Consider the following 14,438-nt stretch of genomic DNA (forward strand, 5'->3'; position numbering starts at 1 on the left):
CGTTACTGCCACTTACCACTCTGCACCACGGAGCTAGCTACCCTACCTGATATCATCTTTTACATGCACAGGAGAGGCTATCACACAGTTTTCCCCCTGCAAATCTGTACTAATCCAATCCTTGGATAATCGGAAAAGGGAAGGAAAAAAATCTTCACTCCATATCTCTAGGACTTGCAGACACTTTGCTCTGATGCTTTAGGTGGGTGTGTCAATCGTTCCCTTCTCCATGCTCACTCCCTCCTCCTCCCTTTGTTCATTTTATTTCTGGCAACTTACAGCTGCTCTCCCCCATTCTGCAATGCTTTTTTATGTTGTTGCAAACAGTGCTTTTATTTTCTTTCCCCCCTAACTTGTGCACAAAAACATAACACTGCTCAAACAAAGATTGGTATTTCAGCTGTATTATACCAGTGAAAATACAAATAATTGCACTTCCAGGTTGTTGTTGTTTTAAATGAAACTTACTAGTAGAACAAACTGAGCATGCTCAGTTACCAGGTAACAAGAGGGAGTGAGAATGTTAAATTACAGGGTGTGGTCTTTAGGAAACGGCATGATTGATGTTTCCCCTCAAGTGTGACTAGAAAACACCGTGTTTTCAGCTGGCATTGATCCCTTACTGTAGACGGTGCAAACAGAAAACAGAGCATAGCATGAAGTTCAATATGAATAAGCCCAATATCTCTCTCTCCTGCCTTTATTTGTATCAGCACAAAGATCTCCAAAAACCTACACAATGTGACCCCGTCTCTGGATGCTTGGGGTTTAAACTCTATGGTACGGAGTTCTCTATCTAAGGCTGTGGTCCAATTCATACATAATGCTAATCCGGATGATGGCTAAGCATAAACATTCAAGTTTGTGGATACTCACAGTAAAAATTGTGGCCTCCCCAGGTCCTGTTGCCCTTCTATCCATGGTTAAGTCACAGTTTGGTTTAGCGCTATGTCTGAGCCCAACCACGAGCCCAGGTTCTTCAGACATAATGCTAAGCCAAACCATAGCTTAGCCCTAGGTAAAGCAGGACTAGGGAAGGAGTGAAGTAGAATGATTTTAACTGTATCCATACACTTGCCTGTTCATGCTTAAGCATGGTTTGGCTTAGCATGATGCCTGAGCCAGGCCTGTGTGTGCAAGGAGAACAAAAAGAGAAGATTAACATTGGCTAAGGAGAGAAAAGGTAGTTTTAAGTTCTTAGTTCGTTTGACTGAAGCTAAGCAGTAATGAGATTTCAAGGTTTCTATTAATCCTTTAGGTCTACAACTGTCTACCTACATGCCTGGTGGCTTGCTACCTGCTCATATACAGGTATTTAAAAAGTGTTGCAAGCCTCCAATGCTCTAGAAATTTTCATAGTTCAGAAAGAAAGGAGGATAGGTTTGAAAAACAGATAACTTCCTAATTTTGCTGAAGTTAATATTTGGTTGCCATTCCTTATATGAGCCTTAAAATACTAACCCATATTTTTATCCCAAAATTTTACTTATTGGTGATTATTCATTACACAAATAGAAAATCTGAATGATATACTTACAGGTATTGTCTTCTGGGCTTCAGCGGGCCATTGCAAAAATTTTCTTCACTGCCTGGTATCATACATGTACTATCAGCCCCTATTACATAAACATCTTCTTTGCTGCTCAGTCCTTCCTTTCCTTCTGTACATGGAGGATTTGGAAAGCCCTCATTTACAAAATAGGGTCTTGGTTTTCTGAAGTAGGCATCATACCACTTGGTTACATTGCCATCATGCTGAACTAAAGTTAGAAAAAATAAGAGAGGTTTTATATTCTGAATATATCACAAAATAAAACTGGATAATCAAAATAATTTTATGAACATATTTTGCTGAATTTAAAAGGTACAGAACAGCATACAATTTCACATATCTGGGCTGTTTGGGAGGAAGGGTGGGCTGTAGACTGAAACAACAACAGCAACAACAACAATATCTTTCCAAGGCAGAAAGTATAACTTCTGACCATAAATGTCTACAAGATTGAACTGAAGAATACAATTTTAAAAAAGGAAAAATGAATAGCATAAAATAAGATTGAAATGTTACTTCAACAATGTAAAGACAACTGACAGGATTCCCGCACCAGGATGTCTCCCATTTTATTTATTAAAGGACTAGACAGAATGGAAAAGCCCAGAACACATGACGGACAGGAAGATTTCACTTCTCCCTGGCATTCCCCCTCTGTGGTGCCTACTCCTGCCCAGTTTCCTTCTCTCATTCATGTACTCAGACCTTCTATTTCAAGAACAGAAGGGAAGAGATAAAGAGCAAGTTATCTCACAGGAAAGCAAATGGCACCACAATCTGCTGACCTGAAGCATTTTTCTTTCATTTGCATTGAAAGGGTCTTGTCATTGGTGCTTTCTACCTTATGAAACTCCTTCCCTAGGGATATGTGATTGGCCTCCTCAGTACCAGCCTTCAAAAAAAAGCCCTGAAGACCACTTTTTCCAGTTGACTTTTAGTTAGGATGATTTTTTAGGTGACTACTGTTTTGGAATGTTAGTTTCAGTCTGCCTATTTTAAATTGTTTGGTTATTTTATGCTGGGCTTTGTTACCGGCCAGACCCTTATCTAGTGGATGCACAAGGATGAGGATTCTACATGCTCTTTCTAGGTTTATATCTAAACAGAGTTTTATATGCCAGACTTCATCCTCACCTAAGTGAGTCCTGTTATCGACAGCAGACGATTGGCTAAGTAAACCTAGAAAAAGAAATCCTACTCAGGTTCCCCTGGGGACTGAAGATGTATCAGGAAATATAATAATAGAGTTCCACAGTGGAAAATCATTTTTTTTTAAATTTCTATACTAAGGTCTGGTTCAGATTAGAAATACAAGTAAGTGCTGGCCTCAGCCAGTGCAGAAATTGTGCATACATAATTTTGAATATATGTGGCCTTAGCCAGTAAGCCAACAGCTAAATAATAAAACAGTCACATATTGCTGGCCATAGCTAGAGCATAATATTTAAACAAACTCTATCTTGTACCACATGGGTTAGGTAAATAATTAGCATTAACTGGTAACACAAGGGTTAAAGTGACACATAGCTGGCTTTAACAGATTTATAGCAATTCACTAGATAGTGAGGCAATTACACAATGCCTTATACGTGTAAGCATTTATTAAGAACAGCCTTATATGCTTCTTGTAAACAGCCTTATCCATTTCTTATTCATACAAACAGCCTTTTCTTAGTTGTAAAACAATCCTCTCTTTGGTCTTAGCCAAAGAGTCTGAACTTTATATAATTATTCTCTCTTGAGCCTTAGTTCAAGGGTCTTAAACTTCATATAATGCCACACATGGGGATATATATATATTTTATACTTTTTCAGTGTTAAACACTTGCTAAACTTCAATACAAACTTATACTTCCAGAAAAGTGGGTTTCTAAGCAGCCATTGATCATCATCAAGCAAAATCTTAGTCATAGTTCCAAGAATGAACCTCATAATTTTATCTCTAGCCACATTAAACAGTCTTGCTTTGGTAGCCTTCGATTTGATAGCCTTCTTCGGCAATCCCTGGCACAGCCGCTAGGACTGGCTTCGTGCCTCTTCAGCTCAGTCCCTAAGGACTGGCCTCAAACAACAGGTTTGCAAGTTATTTATAGGCTTTTCTTATCTAATGAGAGCTGTCGCTACACCATTATGTGTCTTTCTAAAGGGCTAACTGCTTTGCACTGCAAAACTTCGCAAAGCTTGACTGCATCATGGCCTGTAACTGCTTAAAAAGATGACAGGTCTTGTGACCTGTCAACAGTGCAATTCGTTTCTCTTCAAAACCCTAATGGGTTTTATTCTCGATATGCTTTTTGTTTACAAAAGGAGGGGTAAGTGCCCAGACTCCGATCTTTCTATATTAAGTTTGCACACTCAAATAAAGCAAAAGGAGAGAGAGAAAAGTAGAAAGAAGTGAATATGCATATGTTTACATTTAAGGAAAACAATTCTGTACCTCCTGCTTCTGCCACAAGAATTTGTATTTTCCTGATAGGCCCATGGTCATCATTATAATAGCAAACTGGCATATGAATAGTAATTGTTGTAGCAGTGACAAGTAGTGTTCCACTGGTATCATAAACTGGCACTGGCTTCTTACTAGGCATTGGTGGTTCTGTTTTGAGACAAATAAATGTTGTGAAGCTGGTCTCTTAAATCCAGTTACTGTAGTTCTTTTAAAGTCACTATTGAGGCAAATAGTTCTGTACTTAGTTAAATCCCCTTGATGTATTTAGTTAAATCCCCTAGATCCCCTTAGTTAAATCCCCTTTTAGGAGGGTTGTTGGCAACAGGTTCTCTCCTCCCCCCTCCATGAAAGGGTACATCCGGATTAAATGGGAAGAAATACATGTTAGCATTTGATACAAATAATGTGTGGATGCCTGGAAAAAAATTGCATGCTGAGCAGCACTGATCCCACAGTAAACACCCAATATTGTTTTAATATCCAAGTTCTATGATCCCATGAACTGAAGCAGCAAACAATTCAGCAATGGTATAGCAGCAGCCACCAGCATTGTTATTCTAGTGGTTCCCTTAATCTCTTTTTTAGGATGGTGAGGTAAGAGCAATTGTCCCTTAAGCAACTAAAAAGTATTTATTTATTATTTATTTATTAATTAAATTTATATACCGCCCCATAGCCGAAGCTCTCTGGGCGGTGCACAACAGACAAACAACCAATATACAATTAAAACCATATGTTAAACAACTTTAAAATAGATTCATTATAGCATAAATCGAACATAATTAAACACAGATAATAAATATTAAAATTAAATTAGTTAAAATATTAGGATGTGAAGATGTTAAGGTGTTAAAAATTACAATATTAAATATTAAAGTATTAAAATATTGAATATCAAAATATTAAAATGCCTGGGAGAAGAGGAAGGTTTTTACATGGCGCCGAAAATATAATAATGTTGGCGCCAGGCGTACCTCATCAGGAAGAGTATTCCACAGTTCGGGGGCCACCACTGAGAAGGCCCTTTTTCTCGTTGTCACCTTCCGGGCTTCTCTCTGAGTAGGCACCCGGAGGAGGGCCTTTGAGGTTGAGCGCAGTGTACGGGTAGGTTCGTATCGGGAGAGGCGTTCCAACAAGTATTGCGGTCCCAAGCCGTTTAGGGCTTTTTAAATTAAAACCAGCACTTTGAATCGAGCTCGGAAACATATGGGCAACCAGTGCAAGTGGGCCAGAGTCGGTGTTATATGATCGGACTGCCTAGTCCCTGTCAATAGTCTGGCCGCTGCATTTTGCACGAGCTGTAGCTTCCAAACCGTCTTCAAAGGCAGCCCCACATAGAGTGCATTGCAGTAATCTAGTTTAGAGGTTACCAGTGCATGGACAACTGACACAAGGTTGTCCCTGTCCAGATAGGGGCGTAGTTGGGCCACCAGCTGAAGTTGGTAGAAAGCACTCCGTGCCACCGAGGCTACCTGTGCCTCTAGTGACAGGGATGGTTCTAAAAGAACTCCCAAACTACGGACCTGCTCCTTCAGGGGGAGTGCAACCCCATCCAGGACAGGATGAACATCCACCATCTGTTCAGGAGAACCACCTACTAACAGCATCTCAGTCTTGTCTGGATTGAGCCTCAGTTTATTCGCTCTCATCCAGTCCATTATCGCAGCCAAGCATCAGTTCAGAACATTGACAGCCTCACCTGAAAAGATGAACAGGAGAAGTAGAGCTGCATGTCATCAGCATACTGGTGGCAACGCACTCCAAAACTCCTGATGACGGCACCCAGTGGCTTCATGTAGATGTTAAAAAGCATGGGGGATAGTACTGACCCCTGTGGAACTCCATATTGGAGAGCCCAGGGTGCCGAGCAAAATTCCCCAAGCACTACCTTCTGGAGACGACCCGCCAAGTAGGAGCGGAACCACTGCCAGGCAGTGCCTCCAACTCCCAGATCAGCGAGTCTCCCCAGAAGGATACCATTATATATTTGGAGCTATATAATGGTTATGCTATAAATCAGGAGTAGGCAACTTTTTACCCATCAATGGCAACATTCCATTGAAAGAAATCTCCTGGGATTGCATGTCAGTATCGGGTGGAGCCACAGATGGTGTTAAGCAGAGCCAGAGCCACCCCATACTCTTAAGAATCTCAAGACAGAAAGAAATGGGGTAAGGTGGTGATGATCTTAAGAGAGAGACAGAGAGAGACAGAATGATTGGGGTGGTGATGATCTTAACTTTTCTCATGCAACCTGCATGAAATTAGGCTGAGGCTGCAGGTTGCCTGCCGCTGCTGTAAGTAAAGCTATGAAACTTGTTTCACAAGTACTCACAGATATGGATCTCATTCACACTAAGTCCACTGTACTCCAGCAAATATATACTGTAATCAGCAATGTGAAGCCAACATTTTTCAGTGCTTAATTTTTCCATGGAAATTTTTCCATTTCATAAGCTATAAAAGGTATCATTACCTGAAGATGCCAGAGACCATCTTCGCTGTAAGACCCTCTCCCTGCTTGCTGGCCTCTTTCCACCTGCCCTGGAAGGGTAGGGCCTTGACTGACTGCAGCTGTATCACTACCTGAAGATGCCAGAGACCACCTTGATTGTGGGGTGTTGTTAGGGGTAGGGTTGCCAGGTTCAATCCCTGAGACTGATCCTGTATCTTTAGGACAAAAGAAAGTCAGCCAAGTGCAGGTGTTCTTGCAACCCTGTAATGGGAAAAACCACCAGGTGGAATTCTCCCTCCCCTCTGCACAACTTTTAAAGATACAAAAGACCGGTCTTTTGTTTCTTTAAAAGTTGTGCAGAGGGGAGGGAGAATTCCACCTGGTGGTTTTTCCCATTACAGGGTTGCAAGAACACCTGCACTTGGCTGACTTTCTTTTGTCCTAAAGATACAGGATCAGTCTCAGGGATTGAACCTGGCAACCCTAGTTACAGACTTCTGTTTGGGTGAAAATTTTATTTCTGAAGGTCGGTTTTTTGGTTTGCTGTTATTAGGATTATGCTTCTGTATTTTATTGTTGGATTTTATTAGGAATTATAAGGATGTATCAATTTATTGCATGTTTTTATGATGTTTTTGTTAACTTATTGACCATTTGAATTTATTTCTTACAGTGAGTTGTGTAACTATTTTCTGTTCATGTTGTGAGCCGCCTCGTGCATAAATTGGTTTGGAAAGGCGGCATACAAATAAACAGTGATGATGATGATGATGATGATAAGTTCATTAACAACAGTGAAGAGATGCCAGATAGATTAGTGGTTGTCGTCACATCATGCACAGTTCTTTGGCTAGTTAAAATTTAATAACGCCCTGCTCGCCCGCACAGCCTGGATGAGCGGGGCATAGTTGCAGATGGGGGTGAAGCTGCTGCCACCATCTTTAATAGGGGCAACATCGCGCATCACAGTCATTATGTGAGTGCGATGTGCAGCATGGAGGAGCAGAGCCTCTGGGCTTATTTAAGTCCAAGCTGCCCCTCCTATTCTCCTCTTTGCCATCGCAACAACGAGGGACGGAGCTGAGCAAAGAGGAGAGCGGCGGTGGCCATTTTAGCACAGCTATGTGGTCAGCGCCATTTTGAGGCACTCATTTTGCGGCTAAACAGGTCGCACTGCAGGCTGCATTTGGGCCTGGACTGATTTCCCCAGTGGGGGGTGGTGATAAGGTCAAGGCTCGGGTGGCACAGCCATGGGACAGCAGCAGGGGGCTAACAAAGATGTCATTACATTGATTTTAGTGCAGCTGGATGCCCTAGAGACCTGCCCTGATTCAACCCAGATTGTGAGCAAGAGGCCAGTGACTCCTTCTGTGCTAGCAGCGGCAGCAGTGACTGGATGCGAAGTGGCTGCACCCGAGGCTGGCGTGATATCAGCAGCAGCAGGGGAGGGTCAGGCTGCTGGTGTAACTGGACCGCTGGTGGGAGCAGGTGAGTCTGCCAGGCCTGCTCAGGCAGCTGGGTGGCCAGGTTGGGGGTGGCCTCCTTGGGGGCTGTGGGCCTCAGGACCAGGGACAGCATTCGCTGCTCCTTCCACAGCTGAAGCGAGTGGCATATTGCAGCCTCTGCTCCATGCTGCATGTAACCAAATCTGGCAGCATACAGGCAATGGACAGGTGGTAGCATCAGCCACATCACCTGGGGGGCTGGTTCCAACAGCCACGCTGGCTGAGGAACAACCAACTGCAACGACACCCTGGGCTTCCACCTGCTCCCAGCGACCAAAGAAAAAAATTGGCGGGGGGAGTATGTTGATGTATTTTCACTGCTCTATAGGGATTACCCCCAAAAAGGCAAGGATAAGGAGGGCGAGGGTGACGTTGTGAGGCCCAGACACCGGATAGTGGACCGGACGTGGGCCAATTGGTTACCACTGTACCTGATTTACGCTGGAGTACTGATGGAAAGGCAGCCTCAAAAGTGGCTGTCTCTAGTGAAGTACCTAGATATTATATACAGGGCTCTGTCTGGCCTGGCTGTCTTATGACGAGGCTTTTCGCATGCAGCTGAGGAAGAGGGAAACGATCCCTTAGAAGGGACCCATTCCTTGGGGGATGAGCAGCTATCCTTTCGTGCCGAGGATATATCTCCAGGGGGTGGAGGGATCCTTGTAGTGGGTGATTCGATCATTAGGAACATAGACAGTGTGGTGTGTGATGGGCGTGTAGACCGCAAGGTGTTTTGCCTGCCTGGTGCGAAGGTTGCAGATATCGCCCGTCGTTTAGATAGTTTGGTAGACAGTGCTGGGGAGGAGTCAGTGGTCGTGGTGCACGTTGGCACCAACGACATGGGGAAATGCAGCCGTGAAGTCCTGGAAGCAAAATTTAGGTTGCTAGGTAGGATGCTGAAAGCCAGGACCTCCAAGGTGGCTTTCTCTGAAATGCTACCGGTTCCACGCGCAGGACCAGCCAGACAGGCCCAGCTTTGCAGTCTCAATGCGTGGATGAGACGATGGTGTCGGGTGGAAGGGTTTGGATTTGTTAGGCACTGGGGAACATTTTGGGACAAGCCAGACCTGTACAAAAGGGATGGGCTCCACTTGAACCAGAATGGAACCAGACTGCTGGCACTTAAAATTAAAAAGGTGGCAGAGCAGCTTTTAAACTGACTGAGGGGGAAAACCCGACAGGAGCTGAGGAAGGTCCGGTTCGGAATAAACCTCCCCCCTGGGATAAAGACCAAAGAAATGATGAAATTTTAAAAGGGGTAGGCCTAGAAGTAGGCATTGTGAGAGCAGGGGCACAGGTTATAAATTCGGAAGAGCAAAATTACCACAGGCCAAACCACAAGTGCCAAAGACACTTGAAGAGAGACACTGCTTACAAGTGCCTGTACGCTAATGCTAGGAGCCTCCGAACCAAGATGGGAGAACTGGAGTGCTTGGTCTTAGAGGAGAGCATTGATATAGTGAGCATAACGGAGACCTGGTGGAATGGAGAAAACCAGTGGGATACAGTTATCCCTGGATATAAACTATATCGGAAGAACAGGGAAGGACGTATTGGTGGCGGAGTTGCTCTATACGTGAAAGAAGGCATTGAATCCAGCAAGCTCGAAACCCCCAAAGAGGCAGACTCCTCCACAGAATCGTTGTGGGTGGTGATACCATGCCCCAGGAGGGATTTAATTCTGGGGACGATCTATCGTCCCCCTGATCAAAATGCTCAGGGAGACCTTGAGATGAGATATGAAATTGAGGAAGCATCCAAACTAGGAAATGTGGTAGTAATGGGTGACTTCAACTACCCGGACATAGACTGGCCGCATATGTGTTCCAGTCATGACAAAGAAGCAAAGTTTCTAGATATTCTAAATAACTATTCCCTAGACCAGTTGGTCATGGAACCGACCAGAGGGATGGCAACCCTGGACTTAATCCTCAGTGGGGACCGGGACCTGGTGCGAGATGTAAGTGTTGTTGAACCAATTGGGAGCAGTGACCATAGTGCTATTAAATTAAACATACATGTAAATGGCCAATTGCCAAGAAAATCCAACACGGTCACATTTGACTTTAAAAGAGGAAACTTCACAAAATGAGGGGATTGGTAAAAAGAAAGCTGAAAAACAAAGTCCAGAGGGTCACATTGCTCAAAAATGCTTGGAAGTTGTTTAAAAACACTATATTAGAAGCTCAACTGGAGTGCATACCGCAGATCAGAAAAGGTACCACCAGGGCCAAGAAGATGCCAGCATGGTTAACGAGCAAAGTCAAGGAAGCTCTTGGAGGCAAAAAGTCTTCCTTCAGAAAATGGAAGTCTTGTCCGAATGAAGAAAATAAAAAAGAACACAAACTCTGGCAAAAGAAATGCAAGAAGACAATAAGGGATGCTAAAAAAGAATTTGAGGAGCACATTGCTAAGAACATAAAAACCAACAACAAAAAATTCTATAAATACATTCAAAGCAGGAGACCATCTAGGGAGCCGATTGGACCCTTGGATGATAAGGGAGTCAAAGGTGTACTAAAGGACGATAAGGAGATTGCAGAGAAGCTAAATGAATTCTTTGCATCTGTCTTCACAGTGGAAGATATAGGGCAAATCCCTGAACCTGAACTAACATTTGCAGGAAGGGATTCTGAGGAACTGAGACAAATAGTGGTAACGAGAGAGGAAGTTCTAGGCTTAATGGACAATATAAAAACTGACAAATCACCGGGCCCAGATGGCATCCACCCGAGAGTTCTCAAAGAACTCAAATGTGAAATTGCCGATCTGCTAACTAAAATATGTAACTTGTCCCTCGGGTCCTCCTCCGTGCCTGAGGACTGGAAAGTGGCAAATGTAACAACAATCTTCAAAAAGGGATCCAGAGGGGATCCCGGAAATTACAGGCCAGTTAGCTTAACTTCTGTCCCTGGAAAACTGGTAGAAAGTATTATTAAAGTTAGATTAACTAAGCACATAGAAGAACAAGCCTTGCTGAAGCAGAGCCAGCATGGGTTCTGCAAGGGAAAGTCCTGTCTCAGTAACCTACTAGAATTCTTTGAGAGTGTCAACAAGCATATAGTTAGAGGTGATCCAGTGGACATAGTGTACTTAGACTTTCAAAAAGCGTTTGACAAGGTACCTCACCAAAGACTTCTGAGGAAGCTTAGCAGTCATGGAATAAGAGGAGAGGTCCTCTTGTGGATAAGAAATTGGTTAAGAAGCAGAAAGCAGAGAGTAGGAATAAATGGACAGTTCTCCCAATGGAGAGCTGTAGAAAGTGGAGTCCCTCAAGGATTGGTATTGGGACCTGTACTTTTCAACTTGTTCATTAATGACCTAGAATTAGGAGTGAGCAGTGAAGTGGCCAAGTTTGCTGACAACACTAAATTGCAGTGGCGTCACTAGGGGGTGCGGGGGGTGCAGACTGCACCAGGTGACACCATCAGAGGGGGGTGACGCTCAGCTTTAATTTAAAAAAAAATTAAGTTTCTAGGTGGTCCAGTTCTCGAGATATACATAAAAACGTCAGCTGCCCCCCAGTGGTGTCACTAGGGGGGTGCGGACCACACCAGGTGACACCATCAGAGGGGGGTGATTCTCAGCTTTAATTTAAAAAAAATTAAGTTTCTAGGTGGTCCGGTTCTCGAGATATACATAAAAACTTCAGCCGCCCCGTTAAATCTTTTTTTAAACTACTGTATAGCACTTCGTAGCTTTAACCCCACCCGTTCAGGATTGCAGCCAATCAGTGAAGTGTTTGGTTGACCTGTGGCAGTGTCTAGTAAACCTCATTGGAAGGCCAGAAAATGGTGGTTTCCCCCCCCCGTTTATCTGAAAATCTCATAAATTGGGTAAGTATATACATTTCAGTTTTTTCCCCTCTTGTGTGTAGGAGTCAGATCCTGGGCAGTGTTTTGAAAACCTTCCCAATACTTGCTTTTGTGGGGGTAAAAGCATTGCTAATCCCATATCTCCAGAGTAAATCCCATTGAATTCAATAAGATTTACTTTTGAGTAGACAAGGTTATGAATATGCTGAAAATCAATGGGACTTTGGAGTGAATGTAAAAAAGAATTGTGTTCGTGTTGTCTTTCTGTCCCTCCCTTCTCCAGTCCTATTTTAAAGCAAGTAGGCAGGGCTTACTTAGGTATTACAGTTTTTATTCTATAGGAAATGAATACTGATTTTTTAAAAACTAATACCGATTTTTCTGCAATGACCAACTGGTTTGACAATAAACTATTATATGGGCTGTATGTATTTATACATCTGCAGTGTGTGTGTGTAGTCTTTCCAACAACCCTGTGAGGTAGGGTTGGAAACGAAGGCAGCTCACAACAAGAAATAAAGCCATTTAAAATCCAATAACCATAAAGCAAGAATAAACAGTTGGAAAACAGCCTAAAGAGGCATGATTCTGAATTTTGGGTTGGGTGAATGAAGTTTATTTATTTATTATTTGATTTATATCCTGCCCTTCCTCCCAGTAGGAGCCCAGGGCGGCAAACAAAAGCACTAAAAGCACTTTAAAACATTATAAAAACAGACTTTAAAATATATTAAAACATCTTTGAAAATATTTTTAAAAGCTTTAAAAAAACATTTTTAAAAAAAGAAAAAGAAAAGGCTTAAAAACATATTAAAAAGCAATTCCAACACAGACTCAGACTAGGATAAGGTCTCAACTTAAAAGAACAAGTTGAAAGAACAAGTTCCTTATCACTTCAGGCTGTAGTTCTCTGCACACTTCCCAGTTTGAGTAAGCCCCATTGAATACATTGGGATTTGCTTCTGAGTAAACAAACATCGGATTGCACTATAAATATATTTAAAGATTGTGTAATTCATAAACATATTTGATAGTCATGTTTATATAAATATTTCTTCATACTGTGTCCCAATAAGTATCTGATTTCACACTATGGTTGTAGATGATTTTCCCCTCTACATTTTAAGTGTGCCCTTCTTCCTGGGGGTGGTCATGGTTCTCCATTGTTTTCATCCTCGGGGAGGATAGGCTGAGAGATGGTGAGTAGCACATTTAAGGTCTCTTCACCTCCCCCCCTTTTTTATTTGTATTTATGTTATATTTCTCCAATATCTTCTCCTGGCTGTTTTTATGTATGTTAAATATTTTTAGATTAAATAAATAGGAAATCATAATTGTGAACCTCCCTAAAAGCAATTTACCTATCCTTATGTTTTGGCAAAGTGATGGTGTGAAGGCATGCTGGTAGAACAAGAGACCATGTTTGAGGCATGTTATAAGGTGTTTGAGGACTTTGTCACACGTTACTTTTTGAGACCTGTAGATTCATGTTGGAAAGAACATGTGCACGTATTGAATGGTGGCTTGGGTGCTGTTTTTTCAGTCTATGCTGCATGCGTAGGGAAGGTGATACATCATCTGGCAGCTAGCTTCATAACGTGAGAATAAAAAACATTTGGATCACCATTCACTTGTTTACTTTTCTCACTATTGAGACCACTTCATATATTACTTTTTCATACACACAAATTTAATCTTTGTATAGGAAGAAGTATTTTGTAAAATGTGACGGACGGTGGCTGCCCAGTCAGTATAACCACTGTACAAGATCTACTCAGCCACTGTAATTACCTTTTTGTTTTGAGTGCCCTTTTGTCTGGGTCTTGGTTCAGGTGTGTATCCAACTTTGATGTGCTTATGGAAGGGGTGTGCAAGTAGTGCCCCCCCCCCAAGTGTGGAGGCTTGGACAAACATTGTGTTATGGAAAACCAAAGTCTGTGTGAAAGTACATATTTGGGAATGCCATCAGTGTAATCCTAAACACACTTAATACATAATATCGAACTTGCACATCACAAAATATTTTACGGTCATGTCCATAAGCACCAGGAGGGTAGTCGCCCAGGGGATCTTAGTCCCTCTGCTTTTTTGGGAGCAGGGTCCCTATGTCTCCAAGCATCCTACAGTGAGCATGAAAAGGGAGTGTGTTAGTCACTGAGAAGAGTCTTCTAATATGCTTCCTTGCCTTTTCTGCAGATTGGAGCCAATCAGAGTGAAAGGAGGTGAGTCAGCCACTGAGAAGACTCTTCTCAGTTGCTAATGCTCTCCACTTTCATGCTGATTGGCTCCTAGAGATGGTTGTTGTTGTGAGAGAATGCATTAACAAAGATCTGATTCTTAATCCAGGAGCAAAAAAGGGTGTACGTGGATGTAACTATCATGAAGGGACCCTGCAGCTCTGAATTTTCTACTAAACAACTGATAAATACCTATGTAACTTTGTGTCTGGACACTTATTATTAAGATTCACTTTCCATAATTGTAAGGAGGTGTGTCCACACGCATGCATCCCAGGCACCTAAATGAGGGGTGAGAGCAGCATAGGGACATAAGCAGATGTCTTAGACCAGGGGTTCCCAAACCTTTCTTCTACATAGACCACTTGAAAATTGCTGAGGGTCTGAAAGTATCTGAAGATTTACTATGGGCATATGCAAGATAA

The 14,438-nt window shown here is 42.6% G+C and overlaps 1 protein-coding gene across 1 annotated transcript in view; it reads right to left on the reverse strand.

Annotated features, from left to right (window-relative positions):
• The window catches only part of PTPRQ (protein tyrosine phosphatase receptor type Q), a 185,228-nt gene that overhangs the window by 58,353 nt on the left and 112,437 nt on the right, over positions 1–14,438 (reverse strand). The window contains exons 31-32 of the mRNA XM_061582736.1: positions 3,990–4,148; positions 1,538–1,760 (exon numbers count right to left, since the gene is read on the reverse strand). Of these exons, the coding sequence (XP_061438720.1) occupies positions 1,538–1,760; positions 3,990–4,148 (382 nt within the window). The remainder of the gene's footprint in view (positions 1–1,537; positions 1,761–3,989; positions 4,149–14,438) is intronic.

The sequence above is a fragment of the Rhineura floridana genome, chromosome 8 (assembly GCF_030035675.1).
Source record: "Rhineura floridana isolate rRhiFlo1 chromosome 8, rRhiFlo1.hap2, whole genome shotgun sequence".
Taxonomy (NCBI): domain Eukaryota; kingdom Metazoa; phylum Chordata; class Lepidosauria; order Squamata; family Rhineuridae; genus Rhineura; species Rhineura floridana.